Raw genomic sequence first — 17,629 nt, forward strand, 5'->3', positions numbered from 1 at the left:
GTGATACTCAAGATAGATGGTAAGGGAGTAATCCTGATGAGCCCCAAAAAGGAACAAAGTCCCGTTGGCCCTTCTGGGACGGGAGGCTGCTCGCACCTTGTCCTCGACTGGTTGGGGGCTGTGGTGGTTCACGCGGTATCCCAAATAAGCCACTTCAGCAGCATGGAACACACGTTTCTCCATTCGCAGGCGGAACCCGGCTACCTTGAAATGTCGGCAAATCTCGGGCAGGTTCTGCAAATGTTTCTGGTTGGACGCCCCTGCCCTGTAATTGACACGTCGTCTAAGTAGACCATTACACGCGGCAAACCCTGCAGGATATTCTCCACAATGCCTCCTCCTGACGTCAGCGTGCTGACCCAGGAGCAGATTTTTTTTTAAATCGCTGGAGTCTTCCTGCCTGGAGCAGGTCACACTGACGTCACGTGTTCTGGGCGCAAAAGAGATTCCTCCATTTTGTAGCTGCCAGCAATGCCGGTGTGAACTCCAGGGCCTCTGGTCAACAATCCATTAGGAAAAAAACTGAAAACAGGAACAAAGCAGCATAAAGATGATTACTTGAGGTGTGGGTTATTAATTGTGCCACTGCAAATCAGGATTTCAAGTTCATGTGTGTTATATGCAAGGAAGCACTGGCAAATTAAAGTTTAAAATCCTCAAAACTTCAAAGACATTTGAAGAGTAAATAAACATGGCGAGTTTGAGGACAAACCTCTTTATTTTGTTCAACGGATGCAGTGAGATCTTAAACCATCAGTTGAAGTCATTATCAGAAATGTAACATTGAATAACAAAGTGAGTGAGATCGTGAGGACCACGCAGGCTCACCTGTCACATTAAAGGTAAGTGAAAATTGTGGGTCGCGAAGATCGGCCGGCGTGGGTCGCGAAGATCGGCCGGCGTGGGTCGCAAAGATCGGCCGCGTGAGTCATGAAGGTCGGCCGGCGTGGGTCACGAAGGATGGCACGTTGGTAAAAATGGGTCCCAGGCAAAAAAGTTCGAAAAACACTGGTATGAAGCATGAGTTGGCAATGATGGGCTGGAAAACACTACTGAAAGGAAGGACTGTGGACAGGCAATGGCAGTCATTCAAGTAACGAAGAGGTAAACTCCAAAAGTTGTTTATTCCTATTTGGCGCAGGAGTAGAAAGGGAACTATGGCCAAACCATGGTTTACAAGGGAAATTAAAGATAGTATTAGATTCAAAGAAGAGGCATACAAAGGCGGTCCAAGGGAAAAATACAATAAGCTGGTAAGGAACATAAAAATTGATGTAAAAGTTTCAATAGGAATATAAAGAGGAGGGCAGCACGGTGGTGCAGCGGTTAGCACTGCTGTATCACGCCGCTGAGGACTCGGGTTTGATCCCAGTTCCTGGTCACTGTCTGTGTGCAGTTTGCACATTCTCCCCATGTCTGAGTGGGTCTCATCCCCACAACCCAAAAGATGTGCAGGGTAGGTGGAATGGCCACGCTAAATTGCCCCTTAATTGGAAAAAAATAGAATTGGGTACTCTAAATTTATTTTTAAAAAATAAAATAAAAGGTATATAAAGAGAAAAAAATTGACAAAAATGCATGTCGACCCCTTACAGTCAGGAACAGGGGAATTCATAACTGGGAACAATGAAATGGCCAAGGAACTAAATTTGTACTTTGCTTCTGTCTTCACGAAGGACGACATGAATAATGTACTGGAAGTTCTAAGAAACACAAGTTTTAGTGAGGAGCTAAAGGAAATCCATATTGGTAGAGAAGTGGTTTTAGGGAAATTAATGGGATTGAAGGCGAATAAATCTCCAGGGCCTGATTATCCGAAAAACGTCCTGAAAGGTGTGCTGTTAGATCATAGAATTTACAGTGCAGAAGGAGGCTATTCGGCCCATCGAGTCTGCACCGGCTCTTGGAAAGAGCACCCTACCCAAGTTCAACACCTCCAGCCTATCCCAATAACCCAGTAACCCCACCCAACCCTAAGGGCAATTTTGGACACTAAGGGCAATTTATCATGGCCAATCCACCTAACCTGCACATCTTTGGACTGTGGGAGGAAACCGGAGCACTCGGAGGAAACCCATGCACACACGGGGAGGATGTGCAGACTCCGCACAGACAGTGACCCAAGCCGGAATCGAACCTGGGACCCTGGAGCTGTGAAGCCATTGTGCTATGTTAGGTGAATTGGACATTCTGAATTCTCCTTCTGTACCCGAAAATGTGCCGGAATGTGGCGACTCGGAGCTTTTCACAGTAACTTCATTGCAATGTTAATGTAAGCCTACTTGTGACACTAATAAAGATTGTTATTATTATTAATCCTCACCCATAAGGAAGTGGCCCTGGTAATAGTAGATCTATTGGTGGCCATTTTTCAAACTTCTTTGGACTCTGGGAGATTGGAGGGTAGCGATTGTAAGCCCGCTATTCAAGAATAGAGGCAGAATTAAATCTTTCAGAAGGCTTTCGACAAGGTCTGACATAGCAGATTACTCTGTATAGTTAAAGCGCATTGGATTTCAGCTCGTGTCTTCAGATGGATAGAAAGCTGGTCAGCAGACAGGATGCAAAGTGTTGGAATAAATGGGTCTTTTTCCGATTGGCAGGCTGTGACTAGTGGTGTACCGCAGGGATCTGTGCTACGATCCCAATTGTTCACATTATATATTAATGATTTGGACGAAGGAACTAAATGTCTTATCTCCAAATTTGCAGTGGACGTAGTAGTCCCGAGCATGGTAGGGAGGAAAACTTTCAACTTCCTGCGAAGTCCGGTGCAACCAGAAAAATCAGGGTCAAAAACGTGTGGTGAAATAGTGGAGATATTGCAGAGGTTCACCAAGACGTTCAGGTTCCTTAAACACAACCAACAAGATGGTGAATCAGTCACACAATTTGTAGTTACTTTGAAGTAATTAGCTGAATACTATGAATTTGGAGTTTTCCCAGGGCCAGTGAATCAGAGGCAAGCCGCTATGAGCAGGGCGTGAAACACTTGGAAAACAAATTATTAAAGAGGATGAGTACATGCCGACTTTTCCCACCGTTGGCATTCTCCCCAGTTTTCTCGCCGGGACTGAGACTTTGAAAAGTCTGCCTGGTTTCCACGCGCCCTGTCCTGCTTTAAGATATTCTTTAAATCCTATGCTTTTGACCAAATGTTTGGTAAGCATCCAAATGTCTCCTTCTGTAAACTTGGTATCAGATATTTGATAATCACTCCTGTGAAGCAGCTTGAAATGTTTTACTGCATTAAAGGAACTATTAAATTGTTAGTTGTTATTGTTATTGACTCCTGCTTTTGAAATTCGGACTCCAATCCACAAGTGAGTCTTGCTAGTAAAATGCTCATCTTAAGTGATTTTTTGTTGACCAACTTTGACCATTTACCATTGTTGCCCATCTTCTGAAAATAGATTGAATGCATGGATGAGACAACAGCCAACCAAGGTTTGAAAGAAGTAAGTTTTCAGCTTACGGTGTAGCGATCAGTAAATGGTTCACGGCTTGGTGCAGGGGGGCAGGTGCTGGGTGCGGGGGGCAAAGGCTCGGTGCAGGGGGCTGGGTGGAGGGGGCTGGGGCTGGGTGCGGGGGGCAAAGGCTCGGTGCAGGGGGCTGGGTGGAGGGGGCTGGGGCTGGGTGGAGGGGGCTGGGGCTGGGTGCAGGGGGCTGGGGCTGGGTGCAGGGGGCTGGGGCTGGGTGCAGGGGGCTGAGGCTCGGTGCAGGGGGCTGGGGCTGGGTGCAGGGGGCTGGGGCTCGGTGCAGGGGGGCAGGTGCTGGGTGCATGGGGCTTGGGATAGGGGACTGGGGCTCGGTGCAGGGGGTCTGGGGCTGGGTGGAGCGGGCTGGGGCTCAGTGGAGGGGGTCTGGGGCTGGGTAGAGGGGGCTCGGTGCAGGGGGCTGAGGCTGGGTACAGGAGGGCTGAGGCTGGGTGCAGGGGGCTGGGTACAGGGGGCTGGGGCTCAGTGCAGGGGGCTGGGTGGAGGGGGCTGAGACTTGGTGCAGGGGGCTGGGGCTCAGTGCAGGGGGCTGGGTGCAGGGGGCTGGGGCTGGGTGCAGGGGGCTGGGGCTCAGTGCAGGGGGCTGGGTGCAGGGGGCTGGGGCTCGGTGCAGGGGGCTGGGACTGTGTGGAGGGGGCTGGGGCTGGGTACAGGGGGCTAGGGCTCGGTGTAGGGGTAAGGATCAATAAATGGTACAGTGTACTGCATAGAGTTTAGCCATAAAAATCAAGAAAACGTTACTCTCTATATAGCCCCATGCTTTCTACCTGTCCCGGGAGTGTCTGATGGGGACAGCGTAGAGGGAGCTTTACTCTGTTTCTAACCCCGTGCTGTACCTGTCCTAGGAGTGTTTGATGGGGACAGTGTAGAGGGAGCTTTACTCTGTATCTAACCCCGTGCTGTACCTGTCCTGGGAGTGTTTGATGGGGACAGTGTAGAGGGAGCTTTACTCTGTATCTAACCCCGTCCTGTACCAGTCCTGGGAGTGTTTGACGGGGACAGTGTAGAGGGAGCTTTACTCTGTATCTAACCCCGTGCTGTACCAGTCCTGGGAGTGTTTGATGGGGACAGTGTAGAGGGAGCTTTGCTCTGTATCTAACCCCGTGCTGTACCTGTCCTGGGAGTGTTTGATGGGAACAGTGTAGAGGGAGCTTAACTCTGTATCTAACCCCGTGCTGTACCTGCCCTGGGAGTGTTTGATGGGGACAGTGTAGAGGGAGCTTTGCTCTGTATCTAACCCCGTGCTGTACCTGTCCTGGGAGTGTTTGATGGGAACAGTGTAGAGGGAGCTTAACTCTGTATCTAACCCCGTGCTGTACCTGTCCTCTGACTGTTTCATGGGGACAGTGTAAAGGGAGCTTTACTCTGTATCTAACCCCGTGCTGTACTTGTCCTGGGAGTAGTAAGAAGTCTTACAACACCAGGCTAAAGTCCAACAGGTTTGTTTGGAGTCGCTAGGATATGGAGCACAGCTCCTTCATCAGGTCAACTCTGAAAGCTAATGTGTCCAAACAAACCTGTTGGACTTTAACCTGGTGTTGTAAGACTTCTTACTGTGCTCACCCCAGTCCAACGCTGGCATCTCCACATAGTATCCTGGGATTGTTTGATGAGGACAGTATGGAGGGAACTTTAGGGTGGGATTAGAGTGTAATGAGTCTCCTTTACTCCCTGTTCTCAATGTTCAGTTGAAGAGCTGAGCAGTGATGCGGGCTTCGTTTGTGATAAAGGGAGGCATTGGTACGTAACTTAGTGTAGCTTTCTGGCTTCATGTTGTTGTTGAGTCTTCCTCTGATGATTTGTCACCTTTCCTTCTCACAGGCCCTGATCCTGATAGGTCTGGATCATCCCAATATCTGCCCTTACAAGGAGATATTTGTTTCCTGGGATCAGGAGGTACAATGTCTTGAGAATTCTACATTTGTAATTATTTCCTCTCACCCGCCTTGGTGGATTGGAGGGGACAGCTCATCCCCCTGCCCCCTGCACCCAGCCCCCTGCACCCAGCCCCCTGCACCCAGCCCCCTGCACCCAGCCCCAGCCCCCTGGTGTGGTGCTGAGTGTGCAGTTCGCAAATTCAACTGTTTCACCCCCGCAACTTACCTGAAGTGATCTCAGCCACAGGTCAGCAATGACTTCACTTCTGCTGCTGGAACACTCCCATCTGCCTTTATTATTATTATTATTTCTAGATTGACCATTTCAACCTTCTCCGCCGCCCGTTTGCACCCAAAGTAAATTACAGCTGATCCAAAGCTCAGATGTCTGGATCCTAACTCATACCAAGTCCAGTTCACCCATCACTCCCAGTGCTTGCCTTGCTGAGCTACATTGGCCCTACTTCTACGGAGAAGTGTTTGTGGGCTCAACTGCCACTCCAGAAACTTGAGCCCAGCATCCAGGCTATTGCTTAGTACAATTAAAGGCAGTGGCAGTCACTGCATTTGTGTCAACTTTAGCTCCTTGGGTAGCATTCTCGCCTCAGACTTCCACTCCAGATTTTGACCATAAAATCCCGGGCAGCTGAGAGTTCTACGCTATTGGAGGATCAGTACTGAGTGAGCACTGCACTGTCAGAGGGTCAGGACTGAGGAAGGTCTCCCTACCACACTCCCGTTCACTGGCCAACCTTGGTTGGCAAGAGCGGAGGCCCTTGCCAGAACCTCCCCTCCTCCCATTCCCCACCTCAGTAACCCGACCTCCCATACCCTAACAATCCCCCACTTGCCTTCTATGAAAGAATAGTACAAAACCACCCCTCCAGAAAAAAGACATAAACCCAATACACATGTAAAAAATGAGAAACAAAGATAAACTACATGGCCCGATTCAAAAGACAGGAAAAGCAAATCCCCCCCAATCGAATACAAAACAAAAAAAAGACAAAGTATAATCCCCACGCCCTTGACCCAAGTTCCAGTCCTATCTCTCATTTCAGTCCCAGTCCTTCGGCCTTCACGAAGGCCTCCGCCACCCCCACCGTTTCGAAATAGAAATTCTTCGGGTTGTGCGTCACTCTCAACTTCACAGGGTAGACCATTCTAATCCTCACATCGTTGCTGGACAGTGCTGCCTTAACCCGTCTTAAGGCCGCCCGCCTTCTCATCAACTCCGCCATCAGATCTTGGTATATTCGTATACCAACGCCTTCCACCTCACTATTCACCTCTGTTTCGCCCAATTCAAGACCTTCTCCTTCGTGTGGAACTTTTCGAAGTGGATTATGACCGCCCTCAGTGACTTTCGGCTTCAGCCTGAACGACCTGTGTGCCCTCCTGCACTCTTTGTTGAACCAGGGTTGATCCTGTGGTTTGGTGGTAATGATAGACTGGGGGATTTTAAAAAATATATATTTTTATTGAAAGATTTTCATTTATAACATTAACATCATGTCATGTCATTACATTACATTATTCATGACATTAACATCAGCCCAGAAAATCGAATAGTACAATGTTGTACAAAAGTAACCCCGCCCCCCCCAGAACCCCCAGCAGTGGGGTTACGGTACCAAGGGGACAGGCCTTCCGGTCAAAATCACGTAACTGGAAGTAGCGGAACAAGTGTTCCCCTGACAATTGAAATTTTGCCCCAAGCTCCTCCAAACTAGCAAACCGTCCCACCATAAACATATCCCCAAAATACTCAAGGCCCTTTCCTTCCCACGACTTAAACTTTGCTTCCAGACCCGACGGCACAAACAAGTGGTTGCTGCAGATAGGGGCCAACAATTTTTAAAAAATTTATATATAAATTTAGTGTACCCAATTCATTTTTTCCAATTAAGGGGCAATTTCGCGTGGCCAATCCACCTACCCTGCACATCTTTGGGTTGTGGGTCCGAAACCCACGCAGACACGGGGAGAATGTGCAAACTCCACACGGACAGTGACCCAGAGCCGGGATCGAACCTGGGACCTCGGCGCCATGAGGCAGCAGGGCTAATCACTGTGCCACCGTGCTGCCGATTGGAGCCAACAATGACATGGCACTTAGCTTGTAATACTTCCCAAACTGCATCCATATCTTAGAATCTCTACAGTGCAGAAGGAGGCCATTCGGTCCATCAAGACTGTACCAACCTTTGGAAACATTACCCTACCTAGGCCCAAGCCCCGACCCTATTACTGTAACCCCACCGAACCTTTTGGACACTATGGAGCAATTGGGTCCTCAGCCCCTGGGCAGCAATGCTAACCAATCTGCATCGTGCCACCCTCACTACATTTTTATTCCAGATTTCTATTGAATCCAAATTCTACATTTGCTGTCGTGCTATTTTTTTTTTAGCGTACCCAATTATCTTTTTCTCAATTAAGGGGTAATTTAGTGTGGCCAACCCACTTAACCTGCACATCTTTGTGTTGTGGGGGTGAAACCCACCCAGATACGGGGATAATGTGCAAACACCACATGGACAGTGACCTGGGGCCGGGCTAACCACTGCCCCACCATGCTGCCCTGCTGTGGTGCGATTTTAACTCGGGTCCCAAGAGCATTACTCTGGGTCTCTGGATTATTATTCCAGTACCATACCACTACTGCACCCCCCCAGTACTGAGGGAGTGCCGCACTGTCAGAGGGTCAGTACTGAGGGAGTGCTGCACTGTCAGAGGGTCAGTACTGAGGGAGTGCTGCACTGTCAGAGGGTCAGTACTGAGGGAGTGCCGCACTGTCAGAGGGTCAGTACTGAGGGAGTGCTGCACTGTCAGAGGGTCAGTACTGAGGGAGTGCCGCACTGTCAGAGGGTCAGTACTGAGGGAGTGTTGCACTGTCAGAGGGTCAGTACTGAGGGAGTGCTGCATTGTCAGAGGGTCAGTACTGAGGGAGTGCTGCACTGTCAGTGGCTCAGTACTGAGGGAGTGCTGCACTGTCAGAGGGTCAGTACTGAGGGAGTGCTGCACTATCAGAGGGTCAGTACTGAGGAAGTGCTGCACTGTCAGAGGGCCAGTACTGAGGGAGTGCTACACTGTCAGAGGGTCAGTACTGAGGGAGCGCCGCACTGTCAGAGGGTCAGTACTGAGGGAGTGCCGCACTGTCAGAGGGTCAGTACTGAGGGAGTGCCGCACTGTCAGAGGGTCAGTACTGAGGGAGTGCCGCACTGTCAGAGGGTTAATACTGAGGGGGAGCTGCACTGTCAGAGGGTCAGTACTGAGGGAGTGCTGCACTGTCAGAGGATCAGTACTGAGAGGGAGCTGCACTGTCAGAGGGTCAGTACTGAGGGAGTGCTGCACTGTCAGAGGGTCAGTACTGAGGGAGTGCTACACTGTCAGAGGGTCAGTACTGAGGGAGTGCTGCACTGTCAGAGGACCAGTACTGAGGGAGTGCTACACTGTCAGAGGGTCAGTACTGAGGGAGTGCCGCACTGTCAGAGGGTCAATACTGAGGGGGAGCTGCACTGTCAGAGGTTCAGTACTGAGGGAGTGTTGCACTGTCAGAGGGTCAGTACTGAGGGAGTGCTGCACCGTCAGAGGGTCAGTACTGAGGGAGTGCTGCATTGTCAGAGGGTCAGTACTGAGGGAGTGCTGCACTGTCAGAGGGCCAGTACTGAGGGAGTGCTGCACTGTCAGAGGGTCAGTACTGAGGGGGAGCTGCACTGTCAGAGGGTCAGTACTGAGGGAGTGCTGCACTGTGAGAGGGTCAGTACTGAGGGAGTGCTGCACTGTCAGAGGGTCAGTACTGAGGGAGTGCCGCACTGTTAGAGGGTCAGTACTGAGGGAGTGCCGCACTGTCAGAGGGTCAGTACTGAGGGAGTGCCGCACTGTCAGAGGGTCAGTACTGAGGGAGTGCCGCACTGTCAGAGGGTCAGTACTGAGGGAGTGCTGCACTGTCAGAGGGTCAGTACTGAGGGAGCCCTCAACCTACATTAGAAGATGCGGACAATTTGGGGATTCATCTCATTCCTGTTTGTTGGATCTTGGTCTTTAAAAATTATCCGCTGGGTTCCCAATATTATATGTGATTTGTCATCGAATTAAGTGGTGCTTTGGTGCTCATCGTGTCTTGAGATATGAGTGGCAAAATGTAAAAGTTTTTGCTGCAATGCTCGGTAGCTTGGATGAATTCCAATGTTTTATCCTTAATTTTGTTTCTATGCTGTTTGCTGTACAGGTATCAGCCATGTCTGTATGCATGGTGATGGAATATTCTTCCGTGGGAGATTTGGCTTCATTTATCCAGGGCAAGAGACAGAGAAAGGAGAAAATCAGGGAGATGGTAAGATGAAGAAGAAAGCCCTTCAGCCAGCTTCTCATTCTCTTGAGCACAGACTCAGAGCTGGCTGCTAGTTTTCCGCTAGCTGAGAACAACATGAAGGTAAAATTTGTCTTTGGCAGGTGGCAATGGGTGAAACTGAATCAGCAGCCCAATCTGGGCAGTGAGTGAAGCGGGCTGCTGATTTGCTCCTACCAATTGCACACGACCTGTCCAAGATGACTTTCATCCCCTTCCCCAATGTATCTGCACTTTTATTCTGTCCTTTTATATTGAATGTCACACAGAGTTACAATGAATTTACAGTACAGTACTGACCATTAGGCAGAACTGATCCCTGTTCCATTCCCTACTCCTTCATCTGTTCATCCAGCTTCCCCTTAAATGCATCAATACTATTTTCAACCACTCCCTGTGGGAGCGAGTTCCACATTCTCATCATTCTCTGGGTAAAGGAGTTTCTCCTGAATTCCTATTTGATTTCTTGTGGTGATAACCACTGCAGATGTGCATACTTGCAGTAGGGGGATGTATGGCTGCACCTGTAATGCAGGTTCCTCCGGTAAGCCCCTGCCGGCTAGCTCCGCCCACAGGGAGCTTGTGTATAAATATGCGTGTGAGTCACTCAGACCCTAGTCTACAGTTGCAGCCGGAGGAATAGCATCACACAGCAATAAAGCCTCGATTGTACATGTCTCTCGTCTTTGAGTGCAATTGTTAGCACCACAATTTAATGCTGTGTGATTTTCCGTACACCATGGACATCAGGATCAAGCCTGACCGTCTGCAGCTGGATCCGCAGTCGCCTCACGCCAGGAAAGACTTCATTCACTGGCTTGCAGCCTTCGAGGCCTACATCTCTTCAGCGGATCCTCCCCCGACGGAGGCTCAAAAAAACCAACTCCTGTACTCAAGACTTAGCTCCAGTGTCTTTCCACTAATTTGAGATGCGACTGACTACGACAGAGCTATGGAACTGCTCAAGGAGAACTATGCACAGTCGACGAACACCCTGTTTGCGAGACATCTACTCTCTACTCGCGTCCAGCAGCCGGGTGAGTCGATTGAGGACTTCTGGAGGGCCCTTATACCTCTGGTACGAGACTGCGGCTGCCGGGCACTCACAGCCATGGAACACTCTGACTTACTCATGCACGATGCCTTTGTCACAGGCATTGCATCGGACCCCATCCGGCAACGACTGCTGGAAGGGGCCGCCCTCGACCTCGTGGCCACAAAGACTCTGGCGCTTTCCATGACGGCCGCCTCCCGTAGTACGCGATCTTACTCCGCTAGCCATTCGGCCCACCCATCCTACCCCTCGTGGACCCCGCAAACGGCCCCCAGGCCCACCCGTCCTACCCCTCGTGGACCCCGCAACCGCCCCCCCCCCCAGCAGCCGCCCCCGCGCACTACGCCTGCGCTGCTCGCCGCACCGCGCTCCCTGGGGGACCCCGCTGTTACTTCTGCGGTCAGCAGAAGCACCCCCACCAACGCTGCCCGGCCCGCACCGCGACCTGCAAAGCTTGTGGCAAGAAAGGCCACTTTGCAGCGGTATGTCAGTCCCGGACGGTTGCCACTATCGCGCCCCCGTTTACCCCTTGCCTCAGCCGATCGCACAATGGGCCCTGCTGTCCGCTTCCCCCGACCCCGCGTGCGATCAGTGGGTGCCGCCATCTTTTGCCGCCCCCGCCATGTGCGCTCCATGGGCGCCGCCATTTTGTCCTCCCGGGACGGGGCCACGGGACTCGGGTCGCTACCGCTCCTCTTCGGACTCATCTAACTCGACTGCCGATCGCCAGCTACTCGCCTCCGTTACGCTCGACCAGTCACGTCCTCGCAACCTGGCACCCTCTTCAACAACGGTGCTGGTCAATGACCACGTGACCTCCTGCCTCACCGACTCCGGGAGCACAGAGAGTTTCGTCCACCTGGACACGGTAAGGCGCTATTCCCTTGCGGTCCATCCCGCCAACCGGTAGATCTCTCTCGCCTCCGGGTCTCACTCTGTCCCGATCCGGGGTTTCTGCCTGATTAAACTTACTGTACAGGGCGTGGAATTTGACCGTTTCTGTCTGTACATTCTCCCCAACCTCTGCGCATCACTCTTACTAGGCCTGGATTTCCAGTGCAATCTCCAGAGCCTCACCCTCAAATTCGGCGGACCCTACCTCCCCTCACCACTTGCGGCCTCACGACCCTCAAGGTCGAGCCTCCCTCACTCTTTGCCAATCTGACCGCAGATTGAAAGCCCGTCGCCACCAGGAGCAGACGGTACAGCACCCAGGACAAGGCCTTCATCAGGTCCGAAGTCCAGCAGCTGCTTCGGGAGGGTATCATCGAAGCCAGCAACAGTCCTTGGAGAGCCCAGGTGGTAGTGGTTAAGACTGGGGAGAAGCACAGGATGGTCGTGGACTACAGCCAGACCATCAACCAGTACACGCAGCTCGACGCGTACCCCCCTCCCCCGCATTTCTGATATGGTCAATCAGATTGCACAGTACCGGGTCTTCTCTACTATGGACCTGAAATCCGCCTACCACCAGCACCCCATCCATAAATCGGACCGTCCCTACACTGCCTTCGAGGCAGACGGTCGCCTGTATCAATTTCTTAGGGTTCCCTTCGGCGTCAATGAGAAATGGACCGAATGGTTGACCGGTATGGACTGCAGGCCACCTTCCCGTACCTCGACAATGTCACCATCTGCGGCCATGACCAGCAGGACCATGACGCCAACCTTTCTAAATTCCTCCACACCACATCTCTCCTTAATCTCACGTACAACAAGGAGAAGTGCGTGTTCCGCACAGATGGATTAGCCATCCTCGGCTACGTAGTCCAAAACGGACTACTGGGGCCCGACCCCGACTGCATGCGCCCCCTCATGGAGCTTCCACTCCCCCACTGCCCCAAGGCCCTCAAACGCTGTCTGGGGTTCTTTTTTTATTGCGCCCAGTGGGTCCTACAATACGCGGACAAGGCCCACCCACTTATCCAGTCCACACATTTTCCCCTCACGACCGAGGCACAACAGGCCTTTGCCCGCATTCGCTCTGACATAGCCAAGGCCGGGATGCACGCAGTAGATGAGACTCTGCCTTTTCAAGTAGAAAGCGCCGCTTCAGATGTCGCCCGTGCCGCCACGCTGAATCAGGCAGGCAGACCCGTGGCATTCTTTTCACGCACCCTCCACGCCTCCGAAATTCGACATTCCTCTGTTGAAAAGGAAATCCAGGCAATCGTTGAAGAGGTGCGGCACTGGAGGCATTACCTGGCCGGCAGGAGATTCACTCTCCTCACTGACTAACGGTCGGTAGCCTTCATGTTGAACAACACGCAGCGGGGCAAGATCAAGACTGACAAAATCTTGCAGTGGAGAATCGAGCTCTCCACCTTTAGCTACGAGATCTTGTATCGCCCCGGCAAGCTCAACGAGCCCCCAGACGCCCTCTCCCGAGGTACATGTGCCAGCACACAAGTGAACCAGCTCCGTGCCTTGCACGAGAGCCTTTGCCATCCGGGGGTCACTCGCTTGTATCATCTAATCAAAGCCCGCAATCTGCCCGACTTCATCGAGGAAGTACGGACAGTCACCTGAGACTGCCAGGTCTGTGCCGAGTGCAAGCCGCACTTCTACCGGCCAGATCGCGCGCGCCTGGTGAAAGCGTCCAGCCCCTTTGAACGCCTCAGCGTGGACTTCAAAGGCCCCCTCTCCCCCACCGACCGTAACACCTACATCCTTAGTGTGTCGATGAATTTTCTAGGTTCCCCTTCGCCATGACGTCTGCCACCGTCATCAAGGCCCTGGATTCCATTTTCGCTCTGTTCGGTTTCCCCGACTACATCCACAGTGACAGGTGATCCTCGTTCATGAGTGATGAGCTGTGTCATTTCCTGCTCAGCAGGGGTATCGCCTCCAGCAGGACACCCAGCTACAAGCCCCGGGGAAACGGGCAGGTAGAGAGGGAGAATGGGACGGCATGGAGGGCCGTCCAGCTGACCCTATGGTCCAGGAACCTCCCAGCCGCCCGCTGGCAGCAGGCCCTCCCTGATGCACTCCATTCCATTCGGTCACTACTGTGCACCGCAACTAACAGTACACCCCATGAACGTGTTTTTGCCTTCCCTAGGAAGTCTACATCCGGGGTGTCGCTCCCGACTTGGCTCACGACTCCGGGCCCAGTCCTTCTCCGTAGGCATGTACGGCACCACAAGGCGGAACCCCTGGTGGACAAAGTACGCCTTCTCCACGCCAACCCTCAGTATGCCTACGTGGAGTTCCCCGACGGCCGCCAGGACACAGTCTCGCTCCGGGACCTGACACCCTCAGGTGCCGATCCCATGCCCACGCCCCTTTCCCCCCCGCGCCACCCTCCTTTTCCCGACGCCCCCGTATTCGTCCCCACCAGGTCCATCCCTGGTCCCCCTGCCCACACTGGAGGACACGGAAGATTTCGGCTCGCTCTCGGAGTCATCCCGCCAGCAGCCAGTACCAACACTGCCAGCAACTGCACCATCGTTGCCATCACCTCCTGGGCCGACGTCGCCACCACAGCTTCCCCGATTACAGCGGAACGTTCGACCGCCGATTCGGCTCAACCTTTAACCTGCTAATCGGATGGACTCTTGGTTTTCTTTGTTTGAACCCTTTTGTAAATATATCATCCTTTGTATTATAGTTACACGTCACTCCCGTCGGACTCATTTTTTAGAGGGGGTGAATGTGGTGATAACCACTGCAGATATGCATACTTGCAGTAGCGGGATGTATGGCTGTACCTGTAATACAGGTTCGTCCGGTAAGCCCCTGCCGGCTAGCTCCGCCCACAGGGAGCTTGTGTATAAATATGCGTGTGGGTCACTCAGACTCTAGTCTACAGTTGCAGCCGGAGGAATAGCATCACACAGCAATAAAGCCTCGATTGTACATGTCTCTCGTCTTTGAGCGCAATTGTTAGCGCCACATTTCTTAGTGATTGTTTTAAAATCATGGTTCCTATTTCTAGGGTGCGATTCTTTTTGTTCTTTGAGCACGTTTAGCCACATGTTTCTCTGTGCTCGCAGTGCCAAGAAACATAAGGCTACAAAATGCAACTCGTGATTGAGAAGGGGACTAAACGGGGAGAAGGGTCTCCCAACTCCTATCAGCAACGCTGCATCACGTCGGGCGCAGCGCGTCCATTCGATCCCACCATAGCCTCCCCCAAAAGTGGTAGTTGTTTTTTTATGTCTACCCCATCAAATCCTTTCATAAAGACCCTTCAACCTTAATCAGGTCACCCGTTGACCTCTTTTTTAGAGAAAAGAATCCCAGACTACAGTCTTTCTTGACAGCCCCTCAGTTTTAGGTATTGTCCATGTAAAAGAATTTTGGATCTTCTCCGCTGCCTCTATATAGTTTGTATAATTGGAGACCAGAGCTGTACACTGTGCTGCAAGTGAGGTCTAACAAAGGTTCTACAAAAGTTTATTTTAACTTCTCTGCTTTTCAGTTCCATCCCTCTGGAAATCAATCCCAGTGTTTGTTTGTTTTTATGACTTTATAAACTTGTGTGGGTAAATTTAGTGATTGTGTATCTCTACTCCCGGATCCCTCTGACCCTTTACCCCATTTAGAACATAGAACATAGAACAGTACAGCACAGAACAGGCCCTTCGACCCTCAATGTTGTGCCGAGCCATGATCACCCTACTCAAACCCACGTATCCACCCTATACCCGTAACCCGTAACCCAACAACCCCCCCTTAACCTTACTTTTTGTAGGACACTACGGGCAATTTAGCATGGCCAATCCACCTAACCCGCACATCTTTGGACTGTGGGAGGAAACCGGAGCACCCGGAGGAAACCCACGCACACAGTGGGAGGACGTGCAGACTCCACACAGACAGTGACCCAGCTGGGAATCGAACCTGGGACCCTGGAGCTGTGAAGCATTTATGCTAACCACCATGCTACCCTGCTGCCCCGACTCTGCACTTCCAAGGAATACGGGACCTCCTTATTGATGGGCCAAAGGGCCTCTGTGATTCTATGTTTTAGACTCAGCATTTCCGTTGCCTCCTTATTTTTTGCTTCTCGGCCTTTTGGCTAGGATCAAACCCAAGGCCAGGTGAAATGCCGGTTCTTGTCAGCTTGGATCTAGAATATCTCTTTTGTGGGGACCATGAATTGGATTCAATGTGAATTTTAAATGTTTTTTTGGAGCAAGCAAAGAGATAGATTAAGGGCTTGTCTGTCCACTCTACGCATTGGCTTTGTGACTCTGAGAAAATAATAAATGTACCATCTCACACTTATCATCAATGAAGTTTATTTGTCCATTCTGCAATTTTATCATGACAAGTAGGAAAATCCAGCTGATGATCGAATGGCAACATCAACTGTGGACAGGGGTTCATTTCACGTGATTTCAAACACTCAAAGCAGATCAGCGTGCACCACTGGCATGGGACAACTTCATGTGTGGCACATGTTGACTTGTTCAACCATCAGAGGAAGTGCAGTGGATACGTCTTGAAAGAGCTCTTCAATCAACCGCACTGCCCTCGGCTCTTTGTCCAGTGTCCTGGAGTTTAATCCAATTCCCCTTTGAAAATTAATATTGAATCTCCTTCAACTGCTCTTTCAGGCAGCACGATCCAGGTCATAACAACAGGCTGCAAAATAAAACATCTCTTACTTCTCGCTCTTTTTTGCGAATTTCCTTAAATCGATGTCCTCTGGTACCAACCCTCTTAACGCTGGGAATGGTTTTCCCCTATTTACTCTGTCAAAACCCTTCATGGGCAGCACGGTGGCACAATGGTTAGCACAGCTGCCTCACAGGGACATGGGTTCAATTCCAGTATGGGTGACAGTGTGTATGGAGTATGCCCCTTAGTATCCAAGAATGTTTATATTTGGTGGGGTTACAGGGATGGGGCAGGGGATTGGGAGTAGGTACCTGTCCACCTCAGATCAGCTAGCTCAACATCACTGAGGAACACACGCTGCAGCTTTCCTGGTCTGGAAGGCCGTGTAGAGTAAGAAATTTACTCACTGAGCAATCAGAGGTGTCCAGGGATTTCTCTTTCTCCCAAACCTTCCTGTTCAGCTCCATTTATGTGAAATGTATTTGTTCCCTAAGGTGATCAAGAATTTTGTGGGACAGATGGTGGATGGCCTTGTCTTCCTGCACTTCAAACAGGTGCCTCACAGGTTAGTAGTTGATGGTATATTTTGCAATCTGTTATAGGCTAGGGCTAAGAAACTCCAAAGTGTATTATGAAGTTTGTGGTGATATGCATCACTGTAAATACACAAGGGGTTAATGTAAATACACAACTAAGTAAACACTAGAGAGAACACCGGAGATGTCATGACATGCAGACACACAGCTAATGAACACAGAATAGGACACGACCAATGGGCAGTAAAGACACCCAGAGGTGACACTACCACAAGGGGGCAACCCAAATAAAAGGACAGGGCACACATGCTCTTTCTCTTTCCACAGGTGATACTTAGAGAGAAGGACAGGGGCAGATCAGAAGCATCACACCCACCACATGGCTTAGAGCAGGCTGGTTAGTTAGACTGAGTTATTATAGCAGGATTAGCAGGAGAGTCAAACTCAAGTAGGAGAATTGTTAACTGTTCAATAAATGTGTTAAACCTATCTCCAAGTCTGAACCTTCCTTTGTCAGAGCATAGATCAAGGAAGCAGCTTATGCTACATGAAGAAGCATAACACAACAAAGTTCACCTGACCTATAACTTTGATGTTGAATTTGGCTAGGATAGGGCAGCATGGTGGCGTAGCGGTTAGCACAGTTGCATCATGCCGCCGAGGTCCTGGGTTCGATCCAGGCTTTGGGTTACTGTCCGTGTGGAGTTTGCACATTCTCCCCGTGTTTGCATGGGTTTTGCCCC

General features: G+C 51.0%; 1 protein-coding gene across 2 annotated transcripts in view; it reads left to right on the forward strand.

Moving 5' to 3' along the window:
• Nucleotides 1-17,629, forward strand: part of LOC119955785 (serine/threonine kinase-like domain-containing protein STKLD1) — a 75,389-nt gene that overhangs the window by 2,298 nt on the left and 55,462 nt on the right. The window contains exons 3-6 of one of the 2 annotated variants that reach the window (XM_038782352.1): nt 3,414-3,458; nt 5,319-5,393; nt 9,609-9,713; nt 16,845-16,915. In XM_038782352.1, the coding sequence (XP_038638280.1) occupies nt 3,414-3,458; nt 5,319-5,393; nt 9,609-9,713; nt 16,845-16,915 (296 nt within the window). The remainder of the gene's footprint in view (nt 1-3,413; nt 3,459-5,318; nt 5,394-9,608; nt 9,714-16,844; nt 16,916-17,629) is intronic. The other variant, XM_038782353.1, reaches the window with a different exon arrangement.

This window comes from Scyliorhinus canicula, chromosome 21 (genome assembly GCF_902713615.1).
Source record: "Scyliorhinus canicula chromosome 21, sScyCan1.1, whole genome shotgun sequence".
NCBI lineage: Eukaryota > Metazoa > Chordata > Chondrichthyes > Carcharhiniformes > Scyliorhinidae > Scyliorhinus > Scyliorhinus canicula.